The 25,067-nt window shown below is 43.7% G+C and overlaps 1 protein-coding gene across 4 annotated transcripts in view; it reads right to left on the bottom strand.

Annotated features, from left to right (window-relative positions):
* Positions 1-23,490, bottom strand: part of LOC117208771 — a 182,505-nt gene extending 159,015 nt beyond the window's left edge. The window contains exons 1-3 of one of the 4 annotated variants that reach the window (XM_033450107.1): positions 22,973-23,489; positions 14,104-14,473; positions 7,966-8,167 (exon numbers count right to left, since the gene is read on the bottom strand). Coding sequence is in view for 1 of the 4 variants with exons in the window: in XM_033450104.1 (XP_033305995.1) it covers positions 7,966-8,167; positions 22,977-23,003 (229 nt within the window). In the remaining 3 variants the exon portion in view is untranslated. Of the gene's footprint in view, positions 1-7,965; positions 8,168-14,103; positions 14,474-22,972 lie in introns of all 4 variants that reach the window. The other 3 variants (XM_033450105.1, XM_033450108.1, XM_033450104.1) reach the window with 3 other exon arrangements.
* Between the last annotated feature and the right edge of the window lie 1,577 nt (positions 23,491-25,067).

Raw genomic sequence — 25,067 nt, 5'->3', positions numbered from 1 at the left:
TCTCATGAACTTCTAATTTCTACGTGAAATTCCACTGATCCAGGTAACACGACAATTCTAATCAGTTAGAAACGAAAAGAACTAAATAGAAAATCTCTATCGGTAATTTAAAATAGATCAGATCGTAAAATATTTCTCAATTTGAGATTCGTTGCCTCTGAACGATATCCAGAGAAAATTCTCGAATCTTTCCATCAACGTCTAATTTCAACGCAAAATCTCGATAAACGTATTAACGGAAGAATTCCGATCAATGGAAACCCTTTTAGTCGATGATCAAACACGATCCAACGATTCCTCGCAAGGATTCGGAAATTTTAGCAACGGCTCGCTGGACTTCCGGTTTCGAAGGTACGCGGCGAGCCATTCGAGGCATTTCGCGCTGCGTTCCAAGCGGTTCACAGCGTTTCGAGGTCACCGGTGGCCAGAGGTGTTGCGTAACTCTCTCTGCCAATAGGCAGAGTCGGTCCGTAGCCATCGTCAACTTTGTTGCGCGCTGCCACGACGCCGATCGATCGATTATTTATCCGGTCGGCGCTCGTCTCGGCTCACCGAGAACCGCGACGCATTACGCGAAACGTTCCACGGTTTGCCGGCGTGGTCCGAACCCGGAATTTTCATCGGGCTTATCGATCCGCCCTCGAAAATGGAACACGCGAAAGTCAGCCAGTTTCGAAGCGATCGCAACCTGAGAAAACGTTCCTTCCACGGTGATGGGGTACCGTTTCCTGTGATTCGACCAATTCAACGAGCAACCGGAAGCGGAGGGACTCGTCACCGAGATATTTTCTATGTAACGAGAGATTTGCGTACAGCGGGTTTTTCTCCGAGAGAAATAATTTGGTCAGAATGTTTCGCAACAAACGACGATCGTATCCTCGCTTGCGTAGTCGTAACTTTAGTCTTTCGCGAAAATTCTCTGGTTGCCAGTGTTGGATTGTAAATTTGAGTCACTCGTTTTGTTCTACTTACGAATGACCCTGAAACGAATAATTTTGTTTAAGACCGGTATAGGGTGAGTGTGACCAGGCACGACGTTATGTCAGGAAACATTTCTTAAAACACTGGTATAGAACGACAGAGCGATCGTAGCGAGGGAGATGAAGATAAGGACGAAGATGATGTTGAAGATAGGTTAGCAAGATGGAGATCTTTTAGCTCACGCGAAGGATATTTTCGTGAGAATCGTAAGAGGTCAGACGAAGGGTGTATGGACTTGTAGATTGGATTAAAGTATCGAGATGATTGCCGACGTTGAAGGGATGCGCGTCGTCTGGTCCTTATCCGATCCTAGCTGAGATTGTCCTAAAAGTCCATACAAACTGTTACACGTAGGCGTGCAGCTAAATTTAGTGTACGAGAAAATCGCATGGAAATTATCGCAATTATTAAATTTTGATTACCATTGGAATTATTGAAATTCGCGCTAGCGTCGAGTGTTATTGTGATTCTGCGATATTGGAAAATTGAGAATTTATTGCCAGTGTAACGAATCGGAAATTTGTTAATCGAATTAACGTTAAACGAAACTCGTTACTTGAAAATTAAAATTCGAGCTGGCTGGATGAATTTTCGAGTATATTAATCAATCGGGGAATAGGCGGTACCGAAAGCGAATTTCTCAAACGTCGGCCAGACTCTTCCCACTATCGAGCTGGCTATACTTCATCGGAACGGATTAACGAGGGCCCGAGTAGCTTGCTGTGTTTTAACGCGATTATCCGCAAGTTCTCAAACCTAGCTATCTACCGTGGCCATAAGCTCCATCCGTCTAATAACGCGGACAGGAATTTCAAATCGCGAAACTCGCTTAGAAAATCTCAGTTCCATCGACCTGGCAAGAAAAGTTACTCTCCTGTTGGAAATCATAATGAATGATTCATGGTGTATGAATATTTTGTTCATATCGGGACGTCGATTAAATTCATTTAATATTCAAAGAATATTTTTCGATATTAAAGGAACTGAGGCATATGTGTCGTCCGTGATACTTGTAGATGCTGACTGTAGAGATGTTCGCTGATGATGGGGTACTGCTACTTTTCTTCTAATTTGGATGCGTGGAAGAAAAATCGGACTCCGGTCGCCGGGATTCGAACCCGAGTTCCGAACGTTCGTAACCTAAGGCGCTAACCACTGCGCTGTCGTCGTCCGACACTAGTTGGCGTCGAGTGGTGGTATTTGCTGTTAAGTGCCGCCACAGAACGTCGACTCGTCAAATGTCCTATTAGAACGTTAACATTCACGTAACATAAGGAACCACACTTGCGAACAATTATATACAAGTAACGAACCAATCTTAATTACAAATCTTCAATGCTCTTCGATGATCAGCTCAGGATTTATTCCAAAATTATTCCCTTCGATAAAGAAATCGAGAAATCGGTTAAGAGAAATCTTAACACGTTAAGATAACATTGAACCAAGATCAATTTTTAATGGAGAGGTTTAATAATCCGCGCGACGTGAGTTAAATTGGTTGGTTTGGTGAGTTAAGTTTGTAATATTATTATTTATTCAATACATAAGTAATTATTGTATTAACATATTATATTGTATATAAAATATGTTGTATAGAAAATATGTTAAATCGAACAATATAACAAACGTTGTTTCGCGTCTCCTCCACGCGATGTTTAAAGAATTAAAAACGTGTGTTCTAAGTGTTCCATCGATAACGCGTTAATCTGTCCTGGTGGATTTCCACCTAGACGCTACTCCCAGCAGCAACTTGAAAAATTTACAAAAATTTCCCATTGACCATTAAGCGAGTACTAAAAAGTGATGAAAGCGTGGTGGATCTTTGAGGTAACGAAGGAGAGTCCCTGTGGGACTTTCGAAGATTCACGAGGACCGTGAACGAAGTTTCCCCGCGAGTTTCTCGAGCTTTCTAATGCGATTTACCTTCCCCTTTGCTCTGGCAAAAGTTTTCAAATTCATTAGATGGCGTAAAATTATGCATCGTTTAATAAGCGTCTGTACACGTGTTACATCGAAGTTCTTCTCGAGCTTGGGAAAGCTCGAACGTTCGAAAGGTCTTTCAGACGCCTCGCGTTGAACACCGAGGATCGTTAGAGTTCCAATATTTACGATGTAGCTGCTCTCGGAAAAACGAAGAAGAGGGTGACTCGCTTGAGTTATTAAACCGTCTGACGACGAACAGCTGACAATCCGGCGGGAAAAATAATAATCGGGTCGGTGTGTAAAAATGGAAGAAAAATGGAGTCAAAGGAGGCGAGACTAAGATAAGTGAGAAGAATTCAGAAAGACCGGAGACAGAGAGAGGACAGAACCGCGGGAAATACGGGCTATTAAATTAAGAGGAACGACACGGAAGGAAAAAGAGGCGAAAGTAGCGAGAAAGTTGCGGATGGATGAGAAACAAACACGGTCGAGGTGCCACCGCTAAATATTTGAGGTTTTCGTTTGTCAACGTTTGAGTTCGCCGAGACCAACGGCGGCGAAAGAAGTTGTTTGACTATATACGAAGAATTGTAAAAAACGGAAAACGCAAAACGGTGGACAGACAGCGTGTAAAAGAGAAAAGCGTGGAAAAGAAATCAGAAAAGGTTCAAGGCTTAGTGCTTAGTGTTAGTGCTTAGTACCAAGTACTAAAGTACTCCGAGTACTAAAGTACTTCAACTTCAACTTCAACTTCAACTTCAACTTCAACTTCAACTTCAGTACTTTGGTGCTCTAGTACTTTGGTACTTTGGTGTTTTGGTACTTTAGTGTTTAGTGTTTAGTGTTTAGTGTTTAGTGTTTAGTGTTTAGTGTTTAGTGTTTAGTGTTTAGTGTTTAGTGTTTAGTGTTTAGTGTTTAGTGTTTAGTGTTTAGTGTTTAGTGTTTAGTGTTTAGTGTTTAGTGTTTAGTGTTTAGTGTTTAGTGTTTAGTGTTTAGTGTTTAGTGTTTAGTGTTTAGTGTTTAGTGTTTAGTGTTTAGTTTAGTGTTTAGTGTTTAGTGTTTAGTGTTTAGTGTTTAGTGTTTAGTGTTTAGTGTTTAGTGTTTAGTGTTTAGTGTTTAGTGTTTAGTGTTTAGTGTTTAGTGTTTAGTGTTTAGTGTTTAGTGTTTAGTGTTTAGTGTTTAGTGTTTAGTGTTAGCCGGGACAGCGTGTAATGCAAAATGTTACGAGCTCCCGCGACTTCCCACGTGGGAAATAGAAAAATGCTTGCGCGAAAGCGCACCAGGAAAAAAGAAGTTATGCAAACGGCTAGGCGAAAGAGGAGGGAATGGCCGATGACGGGCACCGGAAACCGAAGCGTGAAGACCAAGTTTACGCTTCCTCGAGCGCTCAATATCGGATACTCGTCTCGAGAGAGGCTTTCGTTGTTAACAAAGAGACTCTGTCGAAGTTATGCAATAATTACTGCGCAGTTTCTGGTGCTAGAAAGCGAAAGAGAGAGAGAGAGAGAGAGAGAAAGAGAGAAAGGAACTTTTGAGCCGATCCAGTGTGTCGGAGCTGCAGCTTACTCCCCGTAACCCCTCATCGCGAATTCGCGCTTTAACCGAACGGCTGGCGCGTATCCAAACGCAAAACGCGAAATTTCGCGGTAATTTGCCGAGGATTTTCTATCGGCCGTCTTCAACGACCCTTCTCGACGCCTGGATCTCGTCTGTTGCGCCGCGATTCAATTAATTGCGACAGTGCTACCTACGTAACACCCTTGAAACCTTTGGAAATCAGCGTGCCGTGTTTACGAAAGAGTCGAACCACAGAGAAGCGCGAAATTAAATAATTACGCCATGTTTCGATACGGGATAATTAATTGTTCCACGTTTCAGTCGAGTGTTATATTTTTCGCATGCCGTGTGGCTCGACGTTGCGGAGTTTTCTGAAGACTCTTGACGCCCGCGGTTCGCCTGTTGCGCGTCGATTTAACTAATTGGCAAAATATTTGCTACAGAGCGCCGCTTCCAACTTTTACAAATTGGCATTGCACGCGTTCGAGAGGAAGCGCGCGGCAAGTCATAACATTTGTCCATTAACTCGTCCGGGAGAATCTCTAGGATTCCCATCTCCTGTGACGACAGAGATTCAGAAGAAATTCTTTTACTTGGTTTTACTTGAAGACAGCCAGGACACGCGTTACATCGTTGAAAGATACCAAACGATAGTCACATCGATACATGTGACAATCGAACGTATCAATGGAACAAGATATTTTCCACCTCATGCGCCGTATCTTTTCGCAAGTTCCACGTTTTTATGGAATTTCATCGAATCTAAGAGATTCCTCGGGGTATTTAAAATTTTTCCTTTCCACTCGTGCCACTAATTGCGCGTTCTCGCGCCCCGTGTCCGCAGAGACCGGTCGGAAAAAGAGGAACAGTAGAAGTGGCGAATTTTCCAGACTCGAAGTTCCCACGACCTTTCCCTCCCTTGAGGCGGAATTTTAATTTCGCCGCTGCGTCGGGCAAATATAAAAAAAAAGAGGCGCGGTTTAGACAACCACTTTCGCCAGTTTCAAAGAGCGAGTCCGAGATAAATATTTGCTGTACTCGACATTGCCGAGTGGAACTCGCGAGAAATAAATTACCGACCGGCCGCGATTAACTCGCCGTTAATAAGTAGCAACTCGCTTGTGTTGATAGTCCTGGCGGCGATAGCCGCACCGCTAATTATTCGGCCGCTGCCACCGTTGATTAACAATTAATCGGTTACCCTGGTTGGGTCCATCGCCATATTCTTCCGATCAATAGGAAAAGGACATTCGTCGGACATCTAGAACGCGTGCTTAAATTTTCATCTTACAGTAATCATTAACAATTACTAATATACAAGGTTTGTCGTAGTTGATGGCACCTTGATTACGATTGTACATAATTGGAATAATAGGGCAACTCTGGACCGTAACCATTATACGAACGTTATCGTATCTCGAGATAGCTCGTCCTGTGTGGGGAAGCGAGTTAAATTAACACACCGGCTGCTACGGTGGTCATCGGTGACCCACGTGTAACTAAATTTTGTAGTACGATCGAAATAAGATGAATCTGACGAGCTAAAGAATTTTTAACGATACAAATAATCCAAGTAATATCGTATAAAAAAGACTATATATAATAACATTTTACAATCGACGTAAAATACAGGGTGGTTGGTAACTGGTGGTACAAGCGGAAAGGGGGTGATTCTACGCGAAAAAAGAAGTCGAAAATATAGAATAAAAATTTTTCGTTCGAGGCTTTGTTTTCGAGAAAATCGACTTTGAATTTTGGCTCGGTACGCGTGCACTTTATCGCGTCTCGTTATAACGGATCTCACTGTAGATCGTTGTCTCGATGGAAAAATTAAAAAAAAAAGAAAAAATTAAAAAAAATTGTATTCTATATTTTCGACTTATTTTTTCGCGTAGAATCACCCCCTTTCCGCTTGTACCATCAGTTACCAACCACCCTGTGTATAAAATTCGCGCGTTAATGACGTTTGTATCTATCGTATGCCACTATTCGTGTCACGATTGACTCGATACTACGAGAAAAAGAAGAGATCGAGTCGTAGAAACTGGCATTTTGGTTGCGAGGAGAGGAACTCGAGTGGCTGCCAAACGATAACGATCGGCACTTTGGAAACGTTTCCTACGTAAAAATGAGCAGCGCGAGCTTAAAAATTATTTACCAGCGAATCGCTTAATCGTCGCTTTCAGTCGCGTTAATTGGAGAGACGTTCACCGGAGAAAGTCGCAGCCAGGTGATTCATCAAGGCCGCCGTGACAGCGGGCGATACATTATGCCCGCGAGCAGATAATCCATTATCAGGCCACTACGATCGCGATGTTCGTTTTCGACCGGACCCCCGGCTCTGTTAATCGCGAGATTAATCTCTGTCCTGCCGATTTCATCCAGCCGTGGTCCACCAATTTCCTTCCTTCTGCCGTGCGATCCTTTTCATTCGCGAAAATTCTTCTTCGCGTACGTCGCTTCGACCACGTCGTTTGGAAAGTTTCATAAAGAGAATTCGGGTGATAGCGATCAAATTCGTCGGCGAATAGCCCTCCGGAGGATTCTATTCGCGCTAGCCGTCGGATTTACGTTACTCCAGAGGTGGAAGATCGTTGGACCGAGTCGGCTCGCGATTTTACGTTTCACTAACGCTCGAATATCCTTGCAAAGTACGACTTTCCGAGAGAAATATCGTTACCATTCGTGGAAACCTCCGGTGCGTTCCCATGTCCAACGTAGTTGCTATGCCACCGTATAACGTCTTGGGGTATTTCCCCGTAGAACCGCTTCGAAAGGTAGGCAAATGGTCCGACGCCAGATGGCGACGTAACAAATTCTATTCTCGAGAGTTCTCGCAGCCAGTCTGCCGGAAAAGGTCGAAGGGAACGATGCTGCGAGAGGCGGTGCGAGACCCGCTCGAGCTCCAATTTTAATTCCGGCCAGCGTGTGCGGCTCGCTGACTAATTAGGTTATGCAAAACAGCTGTTACGCGCTGTCCCAACCACCAGCCATCGTTCGCCAACGTTGATTTCGCAAATTTTTTGCGCTTCCGTCATTAACGCTCCCATTGAATATCATAAAAATACGAGCACTTTCGAAAAACATCGGTAACCGATCGGAGCGACGCTTGTCGTTGATATCGTGCGACGAGATGCAGTAAATGTGAAATTGTTAGAAATTGCGTGAATTTTACGCTACTAATCTGCTATCTCGTCCAATGGTAGCCATCGAATTTCCTCCCGATTGACCATCATTGGCGTCACGCGTAATAGTATCCAAAGGCAATCCTAGCTCAATTTAGATATTTTTTTTTTTTTTTTTTTATCTACTGCTGTATTCGATCTCTGCGTTCGCATCAGGTTGCTTCTTCTCAGCGTCGAGGGTCAGAGATAAGCTTCTGCTTGCTGGAAATTCGAGTGACAAGCTCGCGAGCGAGGAAGGCGACGATAGAGATATTTCACGTTTGGGAAAAAGAGGAGGAATAGCGTTTCTATCGTGTGAATAGGATTTCAAAGGACTTACCCTTCATGCCGAGGATCAGCACCGTTGTTCCGGTGAAAGGGACACCCTCGTTCGAACGATCCTTGGTCGATCGGGCTTCTCGCCCTACCAGCCACACGCTCGGCCAGCAGCTTTCAAACTTCACGATCACTGGCGATCCCGATTCGATCGCAACACCGCGCACCAACGATCTATCGACGATTTCAGGAACATGAAACACTGTCTGCAAAGAAAGGAAAATGATCGGTTATCGTAAGCGCTTCTAACTCTTTCGTTACGCGCTGACTTGGCTCGAATAGCTGTTACAGAATACGACTATACACGCCGCCTGGTATTATACATCCGAACAATAGAATTACAATGGTGATACAATGGCACGCAGTAGTGGTGTTCCATTTAAATTGTTCTCCGCGAATATCTTCAAAATTGTTGAATACATCGACGAATGTCTGGAATGGAAATGAAAGGTTGCTAACTCTATAAGAATATTAGGATTTTATTCGTTGGATATAAAATGAAACTACTATAGAATATACAGAATAGATTTCGAAAATGCTAATTCCGATTCTTTGCCTGTTCTTCGACGACTCGCTCGGGACTCTCTGGCTTTTCAATCGTGCTGTTCATGCTACATGACATCCTACAACTTTAACGACATCACGTATGCAACACTCGTCACGCTCGGCTCGATCTCCACGCGATACCACGTACGCATCGATTTTCGCATTACGTTTAAAGAATCACTACTCTCTCGTTATCGATACTAATAGAGCGCAGGTAAAACGTTTGACCTGCCACTCCTCGATCGCCACTCCATATCCATGAATTCTCATTTGCGCGTCATGATCGATACTGTGAAACAGCAATAAAATTTCGATTTGATCAGAGTTGAGAATTCCGACATCAAAGTCGTCATTAACACGCTGTTGACGGTATACTTTGAAACAAAGCGAGTGTGACGCGCGTTTTTCCGAAACGTATCGAATCAAATAAAATGGGAAACGTCGACTCGCGTCTCGCCGTTCTCAGCGTTCGCAAAATGAAAAACGTCGATTCACGTATCCGTCAACGACGTTACGGCAACGGTGTTTCGAAAATGAAAGAAACGCGGAGAAAAATAGACGAATATTTTATAAAGTGGCGTTAATCGCTATCACGGATCTCGATTTTATTCAAATTACCCTACTTTCGTTCTTTTCGTGTCGTTGGCCAATTTTTATCCGCGATAAACGTTGGGCGCCACCCAGTTTCGTGTTCCTCCGATTAAAATGGTCGTTGGAAGCTTTTAAGCTAAATACATTGTTTCGTGGAATAGCCTGGACGTAAGTTAATGGCGGACGTAACGACGGCAGCGTTACGCAATAGCTCACTGCTCGTTCGCGCGAATCGCGTTTCCGGAGAACGAGCCCCGTTAACGCGGTCCCGATCTCGCCAACACGCAACCGCACGACTGATTTGGAATTCAAACGAAGATTAAACCTTTATGGAATTCACGCGTGACTAGTAAACGACGGTGTAACGGAGATTCTAGAGAATTAGAATCGATCCGCGTGTTTAAATTGGAGCGTTTAAGCGTTGTAGTTGCTTGCGTCGCGAAAAACGACGCGATTCGTTTGTATTACGAAGACTGGCGGACTTTGTAACGGCGAGAGCCAGCGGTTTCCGAGTTTGCACTTGAAAAGCAGCATGTTTTCATTTATAGCGACGAGCAGTAGCACGTTGCGCTTTTTCGTTGCGAAAACTAGCACGTTTCGGTAATCCGTCGCGAAAAGTAGCACGTTTCACTGTTAGCCGAAGAAAGAAGACAACCGCGTTAAATTTGTTGCCAAGTTATTTCTACCGCAAAAACAAAATGTTGAGCGTTTCTTTGAATCGAAACGAGCGTGAATATGAACATCGATCGATTTATGTAATCAACAATGTTGCTATACAAGAAGATGTTCAAATACCATCGACGATAAGTCTTTTATTTCTTTCTCGATGTTAGTCGAATTTTAGCATCGTAGGAATTTTGTAAACCGTGTACCGTACAGTATCCAGCGTTGAAACGCGCTGCTTTTTATAGCACACAGTCGATAGTCGAGAACTTTAAATTTTAAATTAACAGAATCTAGGTAGATTAAGCGTGTCTGGTTCGTGTCGGAATGTAAAGCTGGAAAGAAAGTTCAATTTTCATAGAGTCACGCGAGCAGTGAGAATTATAAAACCACAACGAAAGAAATTTTAATCGAGCTCTAAACTAGCTAGAATTATTTATCTACCACTGATTAGGCTTATTTCTAATATTATAGGAATATATCCAGTTATTATTGTAGCTGTAACGTTACAGTTAGCGAAGATGATTTGGCGTGTTAAAAGTGGATTAGCTTCGAGCTACGTCAAATTAAAATTAGAACGGTTAAGTTGTTAGTCTCGGATTAAAGGGAGTTGAAACGTTTAGGCAATTACACATAGTAGCTTGCGTCGAAACAGAATTGTTACGTTTCGGTGTTAGACGAGATTAGCGCATCCGGATTTCAACGAGATCCTATTAGATCGATTAATACATTCGGCTGAAAGTAAACAAATCACAATAGTTCGTGTCACAGAATATTATGCTTCTCGGTAAATTTACATCGTCACGAACCCGAACCATGGCCGTAATTTATCGAAAAGTAGATGGTCGGAAATAATCACAGAAAATTCCGATGATGAAAAATACGGTGATTCTTGAAAATATTACTGTTTTCTTAACCCTTTCGCTTCGAACGTCGCATATAGGCAAACATTTTTCGTTCGAGGTTTTGTTTTCGAGAAAATCGATTTTGAATTTTGGCTCGGTACGCGTGCACTTTGTCGCGTCTCGTTATAACGGATCTCACTGTAGATCGTTGTCTCGATGGAAAAATTAAAAAAATTAAAAAAAAATTTTTATTCTATATCTTCGACTTCTTTTTTCGCGTAGAATCACCCCCTTTCGCTTGTACCACCAGTTACCAACCACCCTGTATAAATGTCTATATTACCTGTGATTTTGTAAGTCTTTTCATATTAAAGATGTAAATTATACTTATCATATTGGAGCGGAGATTGTTTTATTCAGCACAGTTGTTGTTTAAGACTTAGGAAAGTGTATATACAGCAACCACGCACGCTGTGCGTATTTCTGGCATGCGTTTCTGTTCAGTGACGGTGGACTGAACTGCCGAAGCGAAAGGGTTAATGAATACATTACGTGTATCATAGGAAACTAGACACAACTATCGTGATTATGACAGTGAAATTTTTAAACCAATCCGAAAATGTATATAAAAGTTGCGAGACATTTTTCGCGAGCATAAACTCGGCGAAAAATTAGTATACAGCATGAATAGTAGCTTTAAACGTACAGTTACTATTAAAGATGATCTCATGATTACGTATCGTGGCTTATGAATACAGCGAATAATTGAGTGTTCAAATACTTTGATGATCTTTGCGAGGTGCATGCTTGCGATCAATATTTTGCAACTTGCATATACATTTACAAATCCGTTTCAAATTTCATCAATACAGGATTACCAAAATATCAGGATAGCCGTACCTCGTTGTGGTATTTGTGAAATTTTAAAACGTTTTGTATATATGCATACACGTAGAAAGTTTCTGTGCGTCACTGTAGGTACAAAAAATGAAGATTTAAATTAACAAACTGAAAGCGTCCGATATATCCAGCAATTTGCAGTTAATATATCAAAATATCGGAAAGAGGAACGCGTCTAGAAACGTACAGAAACTTAACTTCATAAAATCGTTTTCAAATAAACGCTATTCGACCAGACTCGAGATAAAAATCAGCCAAGCGTTCTCAAAAATATACAAACATAGCTGCCACGATAAGAAGGCAAAGTTTTCGTAGAAAAGTGTCGAGGAAATCGGCGCAGCGTTGTTTCGGTCAGCAGGAATGAGCGGCACGGAGTAATGAAATTCCTTCGGGTGTCACGAGAAAGAAAGAAAACTCGACAAGGCGGTCGTGGGCCGAACGATCGTCCCATTCCTACGTCCGCGGTTATTCCACGAGATAAATTCGAGGTCTTACTCTCGGGGGTGTGCCAATTTACGACCGGTGGTTACGCTCCGGGTCTGAGAATCGTCGCAACCTCCATCGTGTCCGAAAAAAAAAACGGCAGACGGAACGCTCGATGTACTTCTATTCTTCTGCTCTGCTTACCAGCATCGGAAAATACAGATTTGTTTTTTCTTCTCTTCTTTTCTTTCGAGAGCAAACAGCGACCGGGGGGATTAGTCGTAATTTTTGTGTTTCGAGCATAAAGTCGATTCGTTTGCTATTTTCGTTAAAAGCGTACAGTTAATACGTTACAGATTTTACGTTAGAAATACAAAGCTTGCTCGTTGCAATTTTCATTGAAAACATCCAGTTGTTTCGATGGAATTTTTGTTAAAAATATGGAAAGGCATAAAGTTCGTTGCCAATGGTTTTATAATATCGCAGGGTTAAAACGTAATTAAAATCAATTTGTTGGGAATTAGCGAGGTCGTAATACGCGGCAGTAAAATTAAGTTTCTTTATGAAGGCAAACTTGGAGTAATTGTGTCTAGACAATCAACGGAGTTAATTAAGATCTAATTCGAATACTTCGTAAGCACCTTCGTTAATCCAGACTACGTTGTATTAAATCGAACAAAATTCTATATCAAAATTCTAAAAGATGTCGGCCCATCCGAAACATTTTCAACGGAACATCTCGACCTTTCGCTCCGACTATTCTTCCAAACGGGTGTCACGAGTCTTCCTCAGAAAATGGGAAGGTTTCGATTCGAGTGCTCGGAATGATCTCGATCGGTCGCGTATCGAGAGAACCGATAGAGAAGCGACCCGATCTCGGCGAGCCAACTCCGGTTCCTTTGCCCTCTCTTTGAAGGTAAATTAATTTTCCATCCGGATTGCCGCTCGTCTAGCGTGCAAATAACCCTAGACGGGGCGCGGAGGTATCGAGCGGACTTTAAAAATCCGGGGAAACAGAGCGGACGTGGCCTCGACTCGCAACCAAACGATCCAGATTACACCGACTTCTCCATCGATTCTCCTTTTCTCTAAGAACACTGCCAACGACGCGTTCCATCGACTAGATCCGAGGGAATCCGCGGAAAATCTGATATTGCAAGCGTTTCTTGCTTTACGAGCACGTGAATCTACGAGATTAGTCCGCTATCCGTGATTTAACGCGGACAAAAGTGATAAGAATGCTGCTAAGAATGCGCTGCTATCTCGATCGATTTCTACGAGTCCTTCGCCAACTTTGAAATTCGAGCAAGTCGAAGTTTAACCCTCAAGTATTTCACGTAGAAGATCACCTTTTATGGAAAGATTGATCCGAGACTTTGTGACTTTTATTTTTCTAACATGGAATTCAATGCTATGAATGGTGAAACATGCGATAAAAAGGTATGACGATATTTGTTGCAGGAGATTGCAAAGTTCGTTCGATCCGACGTACGTTATTCTTATCAGTTCCATCGATGGCTAACTCGTCGCTTTGTAATCGTTGCGCGGCGATTATGCGTTCATTGTACAATCCTCTCAGAATGCAGCTAGACACGTATAGCTTCGAATATCAGAGTTTGAAGAAGAGAAGCAGAGACGCCTTTTCTTCGTTATTCTCTTTGTCTTCTCTTCAGAGCTAAGAACGGTAAGATGGAAGCATTGGCAAGTGGAATACGAGCGATTGAAATTCGCTATCCCCGAAGGAGACTTATCGCGAGTGCACATAAACGACAAAGTGGAAAATCAATTATTTATCTTTTCGTTTCATCGATGTTTCACCATTGTCCCAATTTGACTCACCGGGGACAGATGAATCGGCGAAAGTGAGACACGGATGAAGGTTAATTGCGATGATTTTTATTTGAAAATTCTCTACGAGTTCCAACTTCGAGCGTAGAATTAGTTCGCAACTAAAATTTCGCGTAACTACAGTTCTTGGGTAATCGGCATTATTTCAAGTAATTTACCACTTTGAGAACTTGGCGCTGATTAGATTGTTCTCGGATGAGTTTTCTCCAATTTCTCACGGAGCATCGTGTATAGTTGGAATAAAGTTTTTTAATCGCAAAATCGCGATACTACTCCATTCCTACTACGCGCGAGTCGAACGAAATTTCATTCAAAATATTACGTACTTGTTGTACAAGCTCACCTGCGTAGATGCCGGCGACGTGGTTGCAGAATTCCTCGAAAATCCAAAACACGTCACAAATGCACACGACACAACGTCATAGCTCGCGATCGATTAATCCGAAAAGCCGTGGCCCAGCTTTTTAGGTGTTGAAATTTCTCATCTTTCGGTTTTAATCACCAACCTCGGCGACTTTATTCCGCCACAAGATTCACCCAGTTATTAACAGGAAAAAGTAGAACTGGCGATTACGAGTCGTCGCGATAATCCCTGTACTCGTGGGCCATGTCGCCTCGCTGGAAATTCGCGTGCTCGCAGATCCCTTGGAAACCGATCGATTCTCCCTTTAATTCCTCTCTCGCGGCCCCTTTCCTCTGGAACGCGACCGTGTTCTAATTAATTTCCTTTTTTTAGGCTGGCTCCGATTCGGGGATCGTTAAACACGCGAGTGGGTCAAGGACGCGGGCTGAACTTGCTTCTTCAGCGTGAGCCAGCCGAGGATAGTCGTTAGCGGGAGGAAAGTGGAAATGCTCGCTTTTCTATCGACTGACGGCTGTTTTCGAAGAGTTTCCAAGAACCAGGGACAAGATTCGCGGTGAGCAAAAACCTTCTACAATTTTCCTTCCTTCCTTTTCCTTTTCTTCCTTCCTTTTCCACCAGCAACCGGGGGAAGAATTTTCATCTCGAAAGCGGTTTATTTCCACCGTGTTAACGGACTTCTTGGCGCGGCAGAATTAAAACAGTGAGCGAGAACCACTTACGCCGGAATATTTCATTTCCGGAGAAATAGCGACGTTATTTTATACTTATTTTCTTTTTAATTTAGTCAGAGAAATCTCTGGCCGCCCGATGAAAGTTCTTATCCTCGATTCCTATTAACGGTAGTTGACGAAACTCGGGAAAAAAAAACAGGGATCGGTGTTCCGGCATGCGAAACCTTGAATTTTATTATCCGGTTAAACGAGGGCTCGCTCGTTTTTAACGCGCCGCTACGTTTTTCCACCCTAACCGTGTTATATTATTTGCACGAGCATTAAAATCGCTCTGACTGAGATTAATTTGCCTGGCATTTTTCTCTAACCGTAAGAAACGATCCAATTAACACAGCCTATGAAAGCTTAAAAATCGCGGAGAAGAAAGTTTGCAGATTCCGTGGAGAATTTGAAACCATCGACGATCTCTTTGGTTCGTTTCTACCAAAAACAACGGACACTGCGATTTATGTTACGCAGTAAGGTCGAACAACAAATTGTACATTGCTGGAATACTGGAATTCGTCCGATTTCGTGCCCAAACCGCAAGATGACGTTAGACGGAGAAGAATTGGAGAGACAAAAGGGGTCAGTGAGGGGTTGGTCCGAGAAGGGTCGTCGTTCGTCCTCGACCGCGTCAACCTCGGTCGTGGAAACAAGGACACGTGAACAAGGACACCGACTAATCGAGTTTGCCTGCGAATAATTCGTCCTTGACGCTCGACCTTTGCAAAAGATCTTAATACGAATCTGTCTTCTAAAAATGTTTTCTCAAAGAGATCTTTTATACAGTCGTTCGTTTAAAACTACCTTTAAACTTCCAGAGTCTCGTCTTTTGTACGCCCGATGAATACGATACAGTAGTTTTTGTATAAGTTATCGCACAATATCGTCGGTTTACTTATCCAGATTGTAGAACACCTTCTTCATGTTACCGCCATTTCGCTATAAACCGCTGCTCGTTTTTTATACAGACACAACTTTCCCGCAGGATTTTTCTTCGAATCGCTATTATTTCGTCGCAGTTCTTGCATCCTTTATATCACTATCATTTTATCCATCATACTCTCCCCTGTTCCTACTGCCGCGCAAAAATATTTTTCATGCAACACTCGCATTATCCCCGCCTCCCGTTACTTTTATTTCGCTTTATACATGCCACGCTCTATGAATTAACCATCAGGAATGATTTTACGGCCATTCCGTCTATCGTTCCTCTCCGCTTTTCTCTTGCTTCGTGGAAACATTTTTCCTTTATCTTTCGCCGTTATCTTTCTTCGTTTCTACGTCCCATTTTCTACGACCTAATCACCAGCGACACAACACGTTATCGAATGCAACTTAATTTTCTAACACGAATTAACGTCGCGGCACTGTTGTCTTCGTTGTGTTCGTAAAGATTCGAAAAAAAAAAAGAAATTTGACGAATCTCTCGCCGCGTCGAAATAACGATAGGAATTTTCTTAGTAGCCGTGAAAAGACGCGAGAAGAAAAAAAGGGGAGGAGAAAAAGAGAGCATCGACTGTGAGAGAACGTTCGTTTCGACGAGGGAGTATCGCGCTTGAAAAACAGGACAGTCGAGTGCTGGAAACCGGTGATTATTGTCAAAGACAAACGGCCGAGCGATCTCGAAGGAATTCCAGCTTCAAAGAACAACCCTCCTTGAGAAATTCTCGAGCGTTCGCTTTTGATCAACGACCGTCAAGTGGCCGGAGCGCGAAACGAACACGACCGTTTCCGTTCGACTCGTCCTCCCACCGTCGCTCGGACCACTTTCGTTTCCTTCGTCGCTGGACCGACGAAACGATCTTTCAAATGCTTCCAATGGAGTTTCTTCGTCCCTTGGGAGATACTCCATGGAAAATTCCCACGTGCGACCCTCTCGAGTTTATAAACTTCTTCCCTTTCCTTCTTCTGCTTGTTATTTTGCTTTTGGTCGAGAAATACGTGATATATTATAGAAACTAGTCCTTTATTTCGTTGCTGTTTCTGGTGAGAATTTCAAGGAAATGAAGAAAAGCTGAGATTTGGAGTTTCTTCGACGCTTGGAAAACGTTCGATGGAAAATTTCCACGAGCTTCTGATTTTTCTCAGAAGCTTCTTTCCTTTTATTTTTCTGCTTGTCGTTTCTTTACTCTTTCTCAAGAAATACATAGATCGAAGAAATTTCATAGTCCTCTATTTCTGGCTGGAATTCCAAAAGAATCGGAGAAGGGACAGATTTGGAGTTTCCGCGTCCCTTGGAGAACGCTCGATGGAAAATTCCCACGAGCTTATGATTTTTCTTACTTAGAAACTTCTTCCTTCTTCGTTCTTTACTCGTTATCTTCTTTTCAAGAAATGCGCCGATCGTAGGAAGCAATTCTTTATTTTATTCATACGTCCCGTTTATTTTTGGACAGAATTCCGAAAGAATCGAAGAACGATTTGGAGTTTCCTCGTGCTTTGTAATAAAACATCCGAATATTCCTACGTGCAACTCCTCCGAACTTCCGATTTTGATCCCTCGGGAACTTTTTTCTTCACGTTCTTCTGTTTCTTATATTTTTGTCAAAAAAAAGACGTGAATCGTGGAAACTATAGTTTGTTATTTCATCGCCCACTATATCTGGAATTCCACGAAAAAGACAAAGAACGGTTCTTCCTCGATCGTGTTCTTTCTACCAACTCATTGTCAGAGCCTATGCTACTTTTCGACCTATCGTCACCTGAGAAAGTACACTTCACTGACCTCCATTCTCCGTGAAAATTCCCCGAAGGTCAGTGCCCCCGAATGCCGACAAATGTCCTAACGCAACCCAAAACGAAGAGCGAACCAGTCTATCAAAAGACGAATAACCGCGTGAAAGAGGCGCGGAAAGAAAAAATTAGGTCGGATGGAAGAGCAACGAGGCCAATGTGGAACCGGGACTTAAAAGTTGCCCCGGAGTCCAGGAAGTTGCCAGTCGATAGTTGTACCGCTCCACCCCGAACGAGACCAATGTAGACTTAGGAGGAGAAGACGAAGGGAAGAAAGGAGGGAAGAGAAGATTCCGCGGGTGAAAGGTCAAGAGAAACGCGGCTTCTCGTGGTTGTCTAGCACGTTTGCAAAGAGGAAGAACGTTCTCAAGCGAGCGAGCAAGAGGGAACGAGGGTGCGCAGTGCGGAAAGAATTCTGCATCCTGCACCCGTGAAGGTCATCTCCGGGACGAGCACACTTGACCTGCTTGCCATCGTCGAAGGACAACTTCCCTTCGTCAAACCCGCCAGCGATTTTTTCTCTCGTTTCACACGCTTCCCTTTACATTCTATTTTTTTTTTCTTTTTTTTTACACACATTTTACGTTTCACCGCAAAAAAATATTCGCGCACAGCCCTGTTTTCCATCGAATCGTTTTTTATCAGCACCCATGTTTCATTTTCATTAAATTTCTGTTGCGATATTTAAATAAGACGACCGAACGATACGAAACTTGATATATTTCCACTCAATCGATTCGTACATCGATGGTACGTAATAAATACAAAATACGTCGAAATAACTTTCGCAGTTACCGTGAATCGAGTTTCGCGAAACACGAGTTTTCCAACGAGCGTACGAAGATTGCAGCCGAAGAGTCGCAGGCGTTGGACGAGAAGATCTCGCTTGAATTTTTAAATCGAGCATGACAATTTTGTATATCAGGCTACAACTACACGGGCTGCGTGTTACACGTCGCGTTTTCTCCGCCGAAGTAGCATCTTGGCTGGATGAGCAGTTTACGCGCGTGTCACACACCGATACTAAACAGCGCGTCGTACTGCCAACGCGCTTCGTTTTCCGCGTACAACACGCGACAGACAGCGTTCCTTGCGTCTGTGTAGACAGCCGCGTTAAAGCACGCAGTTTCTACTTGGACGTTGTAACGCGTAACACGTATAAAACGCCGCCGCAGTCCTATAGCCTTACGAAAGCGCGAGCAGATTAATGGAATAATTTCATTTCGAAGATTAAAGTTAGAGTTTCTGTTGGAACAGAAAGAAGATTCCGAAGCCTACGCCCTTCCCCAGACGATACTGGGAAAAGTTGCGGCATTATGCGATCTTTTTTTAAATTTATCGACGATACATCTGAAAAATGTACAAGGCACGGTGGGATAATTCAATCTGGAAGATTAAGTTATCGATTTAGTCGAAGATAAACCTCTCTTTCTCTGGAAATTCAGAAGATTTAAGAAGGATCGTATAACTTTCTCGGGATACTCGTCCGCGTCGCAGGATTACGCCATTGTTAAATTTATTGGCGACAAATTGGAAAGTGTAAAAAGATTGATGGAATAATTTAATCCCGAAGATTAAATTATCGATCGAGTGTGAGACAGAACGAGCCCCTTCTTTGGCCGACGCAACGCTTTCGAACAAACCTACGATTATCTTACAGCGATATTTCAAATTTTTCCACGCCACTCGAAAGGACACCGCGTAAATGAACGACGTTCGATCGATCTCGACCTTGCTCCGTTCTGTCGGCCATTTTTCACTCAATTACATCTTTCTAACCTTACGAAGTAACTTCGATCTGCACAAAATATAAACGAAAAAAAGTCGTGTATTAATTAACACGTCAAACTTGCATCATACTTTTTCTTCTCTTCTTTTTTTTTTCAAATATTAAAAATTCCTTTTTGCTAAAATAACGGCAAGATTGAAATATCAAAATTGGAGAATCGTAGCAGCATTAAACGACGACCCGGCATAAACAGAGTGACAAAAATATCGAAAATGGAACGCGGAATAAAATGAAATCGGAGATAAAGAACCGTCGGAAAAATTGTGATAGCGAACCGTGCGTAAAGAATGAGTCGCAACGAGAGCTCTCTTTTCATTAGGAACTCCCATTACAATTTACAGATAGAAACACTTTCAACAATACCGTGCAACTTGTATTCGTTGGTCTGAATGGAACGCTATACTACCGCCTTGCAGCGTGATGGAGGCTGTTTACACGAGTACACTGACCCAGGAGTACCTCGGCTCTTTGTGCTCGTCGCCATTCACGGACGTTGGCGACGATTAAACAACACGGTACCTGCGACACCCAATAAATACGAGCAACCATCCCCGAGCGTAACAACTGCACCAAGCATAAACCATTTTGCGGAGTTCTTGAAAATATCCGATCGCTTCAGAGATATCCAGCGAAAAGACCGGCGATTTACCACGATTATGATCCTACCTTTATGAAACGTTTCCACGTACAGTTACAGAGAAACGAACCTTTATAACGATCATGGTCTTTCGCAATTTTATCCCGTCTATGTGCATTTGTCGCTAATGATTCCGCGGCTATGATCAAATAACGCAGAACGCTTAGTCGCTTTCAGCGGATAAAAAGAAAATGTTAAAGCACCTTCCGCCGAGATGTTCTACTTCGAACAGTCGACGACTTTATATTTCCTGCCAGATATTTTATTCGCTCGATCCGCTTCTACAAGATATTACGTAACCCAGGGGGAAAAAATTCGCCAACATTGGTTGGCATTTGCGATGCTTCAAATTCGAGATACCCATTATTTCGAAGAGCTGTCATTTGTTATAAAATAATTCAAAAGGCTACTCGTTTATCATTAAAGCACGTGGAATAAAACGATGAAACGTAGGACGTGTATCGTCGATCATAAATATGAGAACACTCGTTCGTTACGCTTATTGGAAAATGTTAACAAATTTCACTTTATTTATCAACGACTACTCACTCGTTCGTTGTTCAAACACGCGAAAACCAAAGTCGAGAGACTCGGAAACTGAAATTCCGTTCCAGCAATTATTCGAAAAAATATCCAGCGACTCGATATCGAAGGAACAGAACGGCAATAATTGGATCGTTTCGAAAGCCAAGCACTCGTGCCACTTAAAATTCGAGATACTGTCGTTATAAATATGATAAATACGAAAACCTAAGAAATACAATATCCTTTTCAAGCTGCTCCCAATTCTTATTTGTTAAACAGAACAATGAACTATATACCCGTTCGCCGTTCGAACACACGGAACGAGATGATGAAACAACGAATACCTTGGAATGGAAAATCTTGCGGCAATTATTCGAAAAAGTATCGAACGATTCGCTTGGAGGCAAAGAAAACGAAACACTCGGCAATAAATTGGACCTTCTGGAAAGCCAAGCGAAAAGGTGCACCGATAACTCAAACCTAACTCTCCCTCGGTCGATTCAAAAGCCAAGATGCTCGTCTACCGACCTTCTCCAGGTACATTAATCACGAGATCCCCAGGAACAGCGGACGAAAGAGCCGAAAGTCACGGATGACCTCCTGACACTTTGCTGTGGACACGCGAGATACCGATTTCTCGGCCAGCGAGCGTGGGCGACGATTCTCGCGAAGCGAAACGACAAACACGTCGGGACAAAAGGGCAAAGAGGAGAAAGCAGAGGACGAGGACGAAACGAAAATAGACGAAAGGAAAGGAGAAGAAGGTAGCTCGAGTTCGTTGTAAAAAGACACGAAGCGCGGAAGAAACGGGCAATCTGGAAATGTACCACGGCATATTCTGACGTTGATTGAAAGTAGTTTGTCAACGGCGGCCTTCCATCAGACAGATTGCTCGAATTTCCGCGGCGGTATCGTTTTTAATACCGTGAAATCTCGGCGTCCCGACGGCACGGCGACCTATTAGTCGAAACTACGCGATGACGGTTACAAGGGTAGAAGAAACAGGGACTTTTGACCGATGAACGAGTAGCACGCTCGACGACGAACGTTGGAAGTAACGCGGTTGACGAGTGCAGAGAGGCTTTCTCGGCGGAAAACGTGACAAGAGGAACGCCGTGTTACTCGTGCAGTAAAAGTTCGAAAAAGATAAAAGGAATTGTACGAACGATTTTCGAGTAAAGATTCGAACGAGGTAGGTTCCACGATGATCCCTGTGACAGTTGTAAAGGGATAGTAGAGAACGTAGTTTCCTTCTTTTCAAGGGTAGAGACTCGTTTCTGGAAGAGTTGGTATGACACTTGGAGAGAAACTCATAAAACATAATTCACAAAGACGAAAAAAACGTGTGCGTAAAGGAGTCGCTTCTGGAAGAATTGGCACGACACTTGGGAAAAATTCATTTCAACGCAAGAGGTGAAAAGCGTGAGGTTTCGAGAACGTTATTTCAGATAATTATCGCAGCACTGGCGGACAGGCTGCGAAGAAAACGTTAAAGAAAGAAAGGAAAAAAGCGCGCGCTATTTTTCTGCGCGTGAAAAATCGCGTGAAGTTTAAGTGGATGTACGAGACCCTCTTTGAAGAATCGGAACTGTTCGTTTCGGTGGCGTTACGAGCGTGGAAAACGGCTCGTACGATCGTCGCGCTCTTGCTCGTGCTTTTCAACTCGATCAAAGAACACGCGTTTCTCCAACGAACTCACAAAGAATCCATCGATCCACCCGGCACGACGTTTCCTTTGACTCGCCTTGACTTCTCGATTCTGTTGCCGTCTCGAACGTGTCAGCGATTCCGATCTCTCGATCGACTTTCCAACTTCAAACTCTCCGAGAAATCGCCGACTAAACGTTCTCGACCAAACGCCCGAAACCCGTGATAGGGTCGTGCTCCAATTTCGCAGAACTCTGGACACGTCTCGAAATTTCTAACGGACTATTTCCGTCCGATGTGCAACGAATTTACGTCACTTTAGGAATAGCGTTGAGAAACACGCGTTTAAAGTCGAACACGAAGGCCACCGGAGACTTCTCCGAACTTGCGTCACCGAGAGACCATCTACGCGCCAGACGTCCTTGACCAGTCTCGCAACTAAAAGCCCTCGCTCGCCCCAAGAAAATCAGTCAACCCGATTCACCCCGTTTCCAGAACGTCAAGGATGTTTCGAAATGCCAAGGATGAGCCGTACAACTTCCACGGACTCTCCCACAGCCAGTCTCTAACTGCGTAAAACTCTAGCCAAGTTCCACGAACGTCCTTGACCACGCTCACCATTCGATCCTCCGTTCACCCCACTGCCAAACCACCCGTATCGCCATATACGCGACGTACGTTCAACGATAATGCTAATCCCTCGCAAGTTGTCCGCAGTGCTCCGAAGCACGGACAGATACTACAAACACTTAACGAATAGCCCGGGTGTCCGCGTAAAACCTACCAACCCCAATTCCTCCGCAAGCTGGTCTCATCCAAAGCCGAGTCTCCTCTCCATCGACTTCTCCCGACAACCCCGATGATTCTCGTTGCGATCCAAACGATCTTGAGATCGCCCTTGCAGATCCTCTCTAGGACGCCACGTCCTCCGGTATACGTGTACACGCATACATACACGCGTGTATCCTTGCGTGATATGTACGTCCTAGATATCCAACGAGTACGTACGGTCACGAAACTCCGTAGAAGCGTGTACGACGCGTCGAAAAGTAAGCGATCGTATTGAAACGAGAGATAGAGTAAGAGAAAGAGACAGAGAGAGAGAGTGTGTGTGTGAGTGAGAGAAACAGATGGGTAAAGTCAATTAGAGAGAACGGCGTCGCGTGAGGTCGGCGTGTTCTGTGGCGCGCAACTGGCTCCGGTGTGCTCCGGTCGGAGCGAACAGGTTCGCTGCCTCGTCCGAGGGCTTGTGACCCAGTTCGAGTCAGGGCCGGAGAGTGCGCGCTACGGCCGGCAGCGCGTCGCGATACCTACTGAGCGGATCGCGCTCTCCGGCCCCAGCTGCGCGCACTTCCACCCCTTCCGTGTTCCTTCCATCTCTCCGTCAACCCTGTACGCACGAACCGCGAGCGTGCGAGGTCTGCTTCCCGCAGAGACCACCTTCCGTCTTGTCTCTTCGCGCGTTGCTTTCCCGAAAACCGGAATTTTTCTTAACTCTGCCCCCGTATGTCGGTCGCGTTTGCATAGTCGACGATGATATTTTTCGAGTATAGGCGAACGGTTGCAAATGGTTAGGAGGAAGAATCGAAGCGACACGACCGGGAAAGTGGTGCGCGGTAGGGCGAAAGCAACCCCTACCAGTTTCGAACGCGCTCCCCTCCATATTGATTAGTGCGCGCACGGGCCACCACAGCATCCAGCGACGAGCTCCGCTCCGCTACACGCTGTCAACATGCCTGCCGAACCGAAATTCAACGATGGTCAACCCCACTCCGATGGGAGAACCATAGAAGGGTGGTCGGGCCGCCGGGGGTTAAGGGTTCTTTGCGAAGTCGCGGACGAGGAGCACGAGGGTGGTTAGGGTGTCGCGATAGAAATTGATTAATCGAGACATCGGTGTTTCCGAGGGATTTCCAGGAAATTTCGCAGGTTCGCCGGCAACAGACATGGTAATGCATTCTTGATCTTATTTGCTTATTTATGTACCGAGCGAGTTACGATACATTACGTTACGATACATGCATTTACAAGGACTGGTGGTTTTAGATACAGTCAGTTGGGAAAATAGTAGAGCAAAATATAGGCGAAAGGGCATAGTTATAACGGTAAATTTGAGATGAAGATAACGCAAGAAAGGCAGACGCAACACCGGTGCAGAGAAGATCTATGCGGTGAGAAAAATTATCAGTTGGCCAGCAAATACCATTTAAACAGAATAACTAGATGGAAACACTTGAATTTATAGGCAACGACCGTTGAAACAACGATTCTCTCGTAGATCCAACAAAAGTGGTGAATTAAAATCAATCGATGCAAGAATATGCCAACTGTTTGTACTGTTTGATTATTTCATGTAGTGAATACAAATCAGTGACCGATCTTCCAGAGATCTTGGATCAAGTAATGCAAATATCGATGAACAAACGTAGTAGGTTTTGCTCGTTGGGCAGCGCAAACCACTGCGTGCGAAGCGAACAAATCTACGTGGAATTCTTTTGAGAAGCGGCATGTGTTTCGTAAGGCGTAAAGAGACAAGGCGGGGAAGATGCATCGATTTTGTTTACGGTAAACAGAGATGTTCGAAGGATGTTCAATTACCGCTATGAAATAGCGGTTGTTCGAACTCTGCAAACTGCCGAAATTTTCTCGAACTTACCAAACTTCTTGTCGTCATAGGAATCGATTAATCGAGACACCGATGTTTACAGGGCATTTCGACGAAATTTCGGACGAGATGTTCAAACGGTTGTGCAAAATTTTCCATTTTATAATGCTGTAAATGCGAGTGTAAAATGGCGATCGTTTAAATTCTGCGAATACTAGTAGCGTATATTGTATCGTGAATGGAACGAATAACGACGAATAATATTTATTTCAAA

The sequence above is a fragment of the Bombus bifarius genome, unplaced genomic scaffold (genome assembly GCF_011952205.1).
Source record: "Bombus bifarius isolate JDL3187 unplaced genomic scaffold, Bbif_JDL3187 scf7180000008162, whole genome shotgun sequence".
Classification (NCBI taxonomy): domain Eukaryota; kingdom Metazoa; phylum Arthropoda; class Insecta; order Hymenoptera; family Apidae; genus Bombus; species Bombus bifarius.
Note: the sequence above shows the minus strand (reverse complement) of the source record. Positions and strands in the feature narration are given on the sequence as shown.